General features: G+C 48.7%; 1 protein-coding gene across 1 annotated transcript; it reads left to right on the top strand.

Annotated features, from left to right (window-relative positions):
- The first annotated feature begins 2,186 nt into the window (after positions 1-2,186).
- LOC103253726 (metallothionein-I, hippocampal-like) lies at positions 2,187-2,384 on the top strand. The gene has a single exon (XM_008051967.1). The coding sequence runs from the start codon at positions 2,199-2,201 to the stop codon at positions 2,382-2,384; it is 186 nt and encodes a 61-aa protein (XP_008050158.1). The 5' UTR covers positions 2,187-2,198.
- Positions 2,385-5,390: the final 3,006 nt, after the last annotated feature.

Here is a 5,390-nt window from a genome sequence, read left to right as displayed (position 1 = left end):
CTCAGCCTCCCAAAGCACGGGATTACAGGCTGAGCCACCGAGTCCGGCTATATCTCACTTTCTTACTTCCTTCAGATATTACTCAAAGGTCTTCTTGGTGAGGTCTTCCCTGACTATCTTAATAAATACTTCAACATCCTCCAGACACTCCTTAGATGTTTTAAAAAATTGTTTTAAAGAGGTGTGTTCTGGCTGGGCTTGGTGTCTCAGCCTGTAATCTCAGCATTTTGGGTGACCAAGGCGAGTGGATTGCCTGAGCCCGTGGGTTCGAGACCAGCCTGGGCAACTTGGTGAGACCTCGTTTCTACAATAAAATAAAAAATAGCCAGCATGGTAGCGCACGTCTGTAGTGCCAGCTACTTGGAAAGCTGAGGTAGAAGGATCGCCAGAACCCAGAACGTCGATGCTGGTGTGGCCATGAGCATGTGTGCCACTGCACTCCAGCCCAGGCGAAGGAGTGAGACTCCAACTCAAAAAAAAAGTGTGTTCTGGCTTCCGTGTGAAGAATGAATTGGAAAGGGCAAGGGTTGGTCCGAGAGGCCAAGAAGAGACGGTTACAGAATCAGATGGTCATAGCATGAGCTAAGGAGGTGGTAGTGGTGATGAAGAGGCGGGGCTGGATGTGAAAAATACTCTGTTTAGAAGATAAAATGGGGCCGGGCTCGGTGACTCAGCCTGTAATCCCAGCGCTTTGGGAGGCCGAGGTGAGTGGATTGCCTGAGCCCGCGGGTTCGAGACCCACCAGACAACTTGGCGAGACCTCATCTCTACAATAAATCAAAGATCAGTCGGGTGTGGTAGCGTGCGCCTATAGTTCCAGCTACTTGGAAGGCTGAGGCGGAAGGATCGCCGGAGCCCAGCAGGTCAAGGCTGCGATGGCCAGGAGTGGCCACTGCACTCCAGTCTGGGCGAGAGAGTGAGACGCCAACTCAAAAAAAAAAAAAAAAAAAGAAGATAAAATGGATACGACTTGATGATCGCTTGGATAGGGGCGTAAGGGTGAGCAAAATGAAGGAATCCCAAGTTTCTGGCTTGGGGCAGCTGATTGAGCAGTAGGGCCATTTACTGAGATAAGAAATATAGGTGCAAGAATAAATGTGACAGTGTCAAGGAGAAAGGCAGCAGTGAGTTTTAGGTGTGTTGAGTTTTCAGTACCTGTGTGCTCTCCAGGTGGAAATGTTCAGTAAACAGCTGGGTGCTTGGTTTTGAAAGCTGGCAGAGAGGTTAGAGCCAAAGATAAAGACTTGGAAGTCATCTGTAGTTTGTATTCAAAGCTTTAGCTATGGTAGAATTTCCTAGAAAAGTTATATAAATTGAGGAGGATGAAGAGTTGCTGATTACCAGTGCCAAATACTGCCCAAAGAATCCAATAAGAAAATAGCTGGGCCGGGCTCGGTGGCTCAGCCTGTAATCCTGCGCCTTAGGAGGCTGAGGTGAGTGGATTGCCTGAGCCCGCAGGTTCGAGACCAGCCCTGGCAACTTGGAGAGACCTTGTCTCTACAATAAATCAAAAAAATTAACCAGGCATTGTAGCACGCACCTGTAGTTCCGGCTACTTGGAAGACTGAGGCGGAAGGATCACTGGAGCCCAGCAGGTCGAGGCTGTGGTGGCCGTGAGCATGACACTCTGCACTCCAGCCTGGGCGACAGAGTGAGACTAACAAAGAAAGAAAGAGAGAGAGAGAAAGAGAGAGAGAGAAAGAAAGAGAGAAAGAAAGAAAGAAAGAAAGAAAGAAAGAAAGAAAGAAAGAAAGAAAGAAAGAAAGAAAGAAAGAAAGAAAGAAAGAAAGAAAAAGAAAATAGCCGAACAGCCTGTCACATGCCCCACTGCCTCTTCTTTCTCGCATGCCCCACTGCCTCCTCTTTTTTTTTTTTTTAGAGTCGGAGTCTCACTCTGTCGCCCAGACAGGAGTGCAGTGGTTGCTCACGGCCACCGCAGCCTCGACCTGCTGGGCTCCGGCGATCCTTCTGCCTCAGCCTTCCAAGTACCCGGAATTACAGGCATGCGCTACCACGCCCGGCTGATTTTTTGATTTATTGTAGAGATGAGGTCTCGCTACCCAGGTGGGTCTCGAACCCGTGGGCTCAGTCAATCCACTCACCTCAGCCTCCCAAAGGTGCAGGATTACAGGCTGAGCCACCTAGCCCGGCTTGCCTCTCCTTTCTTGCATGGAACTGCCGCCTCTTCTTGGCTCAACATGGACCCCAACTGCTCCTGCATCACTGGTGACTCCTGTGCCTGTGCTGGCTCCTGCATGTACAAAGAGTGCAAATGCACGTCCTGCAAGAAGGGCTGCTGCTCCTGCTGCCCCATTGACTGGGCCAAGTGTGCCCAGGGCTGTGTCTGCAAAGAGGCATTGGACAAGTGTAGCTGCTGCACCTGATGTCAGGAGTCCCTGATCCCAGATGGAGGTGGAGCAATGTGTATAAAGCTGGGGTTTTTTTTATACAATCCTGATTTGATCCTTTTACTACATTTATTTTTCTATAAAATATGTGAATTGTGCCAGGTGCAGTGGCTCACACCTGTAATCCCAGCACTTTATGAGGGGGAGATGAGAGGATTGCCTGAGCCCAAGGGTTCGAGACCAGCCTGGGCAACTTAGCGAGACCTCGTCTCTACAATAAATAAATTTTAAAAATTAGCCAGGTGTGGTGGCACTTGCCTGTAGTTCCAGCTACTTGGAAGGCTGAGGCTGAAGGATTGCCTGAGCCCAGCAGGTTGAGGCTGCACTCCAGCCTGGGTAACAGAGTAAGACACCAACTCAAAAAAAAAAAAAAAACCCCTAAGGATACAGCAGAGAACCACACAGACAAAAAGATATTCCTTTTTTCCATGGAGCTGAAATTCTAGTTGCAAGGAGAACAGACAAATAAAATAAACAAGTAAATTAAATTACACCAAATATGAAAAAGCAGTGAGTGCTCTGGAGAAAATAAAAGCAGGAAAAAGATATAGACTGGGCCTGAATCAGTTAAGTGGAGAAATGGAGACAAATGTCAGATCCCAGTGAGTAGAGCCATGGGTTGAGAGGGAGGAAGTGAAGTCAGCCAGAGTACACAACTATTTCAAGAAGCACAAATGCAGAGGGAGTGAGATGATCTTCAACAGGTGAATGGGTAAAACAACTGTGGTATATCCACAAAATGGAACAAACTATTGATGAGCACACATGAATGAATCGCAAAGGCATATGCTGAGTCAAAGAAGCCAGTCTCAAAAGGTTTATTTTCCTTTTCCTTCATTGTATTGTATTTTATTTTCGACAGGGTCTCACTCTGTTGCCCAGGCTGGAGTGTAGTGGCATGATCATAGCTCACTGCAGTCTCAAACTCCTGGGCTCAAGTGATCCTCCTGCCTCAGCCTCCCAAGTAGCTGAGACTGCAGATATGTGGGGTCTTGCCATGTTGTCCAGGCTGATCTCAAACTCATTTCCTGCCACCTCAGTCTTCCAAAGCAGAGATTACAGGCATGAGCCACCACACCTGGCCTGGTTATGCTTTCTTTTATATAACATTCTCAAAAGACAAAACTAAGCCCGGCTCAGTGGCTCAGCCTATAATCCCGCGCCTTTGGGAGGCTGAGGTGAGTGGATTGCCTGAGCCCGCGGGATCGAGACCCGCCTGGGCAGCGAGACCTCATCTCTACAATAAATCAAAAAATCAGCCGGGCATGGTAGCGCGCGCCTGTAATTCCGGCTACTCGGAAGACTGAGGCGGAAGGATCGCCCGAGCCCAGCAGGTTGAGGCTGCGGTGGCCAGGAGCGGCCACTGCACTCCAGTCTGGGCGACGGAGTGAGACTCCGACTCAAAAAAAAAAGACAAAACTACAGCAATGGAGAACAAATCAGAGGTTGCTAGGGCTGGGAGTGGGGGAGGCCTTGACTACAGAGGGGCAGCACATGAAAAGTCGGAGAGGGTGATGGGACAGTTCTGGATCCTGATTGTGGTGGAGGTCACACAAATCTATACATGTGTTCAAACTCCTAGAACCCGATACCAAAACAAGGTAATTGTACTGTGTTAATTTGTGAATGAGAGATTGGGCAGTATCTGAAAGGCATTAGGATTAGAGGAAAGTGTTGCTTTTGAGATGGGAGGTATTTGAGCTTATTCATTTGCTAAGGGAGAAAGGCAGGTCTCTTGGGAAGTTGGCCCAAGAAGAGTTCAGAGGTGTGAAATGCAGGACAACAGGGAAGAAAAGACGTATGTGTAGAGAATCAAAAATTGAGGCCCTGTCTGATACCTGTTTTCTCCAGGAACTGGAGGCTAGGTCACCTGCCTAGAGTGAAGGAAATAGGTGTGGGGCGAGGGGCACTGAGGGGTGTGTTGAGGTCTGGAAGAGCCACTTCAAAGGCGGGCTCTGCAGTCTGCGGGTCAGCTGAGGTGAGAGGCCATGAAGCTCAGGCAGCACTGATCTGCCACTTTGTGGATTGGTCTTCAGCAGCTTGGAGCAGAGAAGGTGTGGGGGATGGGGATCAGCCGACGGAAGAGGAGTGAGGACTTGAGAATAGGAGCAAACAAGAGCTGCAAGGATTAAAAAGGAGGAATGTGAAGCCAGCAGGGAACTGGTGGCCTACAGAAAAGAGAGGGCAGGCAACATGAGGGCTTAGTGATCTGAATGTTATGACTAGATGGCAGAGGGAGTGAAGAAGTGGATGGAAGGATACTGTGGTCAGTGAGAGTTTGAAGTAGAAGATTTCAGAAGTGGACATTAAGACTAGTAAGTAAAGTAAGAGATTGGATCAGTATCTAGAATACTTTTATTTTTTGAGTCAGAGTCTCACTCTGTCACCCAAGCTGGCGTGCAGTGGCATGCTCATAGCGACCGCAGCCTGGACCAGCTGGGCTCAGGTGATCATTCCTCCTCAACTTTCCAAGCAGCTGGGACTACAGGCGTGCACCACCACACCTGACTCATTTTTTATTTATTGTAGAGACAATGCCTCCCCAAGTTGTCCAGACTGGTCTCAAACCACTGGGCTCAGGCAATCCTCTCACCTTCACCTCTGCCTCCCCAAAGTGCTGGAATTATAGGTGTGAGCCACCGAACCGGGCTATTACCTAGAATACTTTCTACAGAGCAGTAATCGCAATGCTGGCTCCTATATATTGATCCTTACTGTGTACTTTACATGTATCATCTCATTTAATTCTCACAATAGTCCCAGGAAGCATTACTATTTCCATTTTCTTTTTTTGGTTTTGTTTTTGTTTTGTTTTGTTTTGTTTTTGAGTTGGAGTCTCACTCTGTCCCCAGACTGGAGTGCAGTGGTCGCTCCCGGCCACCGCAGCCTGGATCCGCTGGGCTCCGGCGATCCTTCCGCCTCAGCCTTCCGAGTAGCCGGAACTACAGGCGCGCGCTACCACACCCGGCTCATTTTTGATTT

Source organism: Carlito syrichta, unplaced genomic scaffold, assembly GCF_000164805.1.
Source record: "Carlito syrichta isolate Samal-C Ts95f unplaced genomic scaffold, Tarsius_syrichta-2.0.1 Scaffold248803, whole genome shotgun sequence".
Classification (NCBI taxonomy): Eukaryota; Metazoa; Chordata; class Mammalia; order Primates; family Tarsiidae; genus Carlito; species Carlito syrichta.
This window is presented reverse-complemented; position numbering and strand designations above follow the sequence as displayed.

Excerpts from the sequence above, each read along its gene's own strand:
- LOC103253726 (XM_008051967.1), top strand. The coding sequence starts at position 2,199 with ATGGACCCCAACTGCTCCTGCATCACTGGTGACTCCTGTGCCTGTGCT.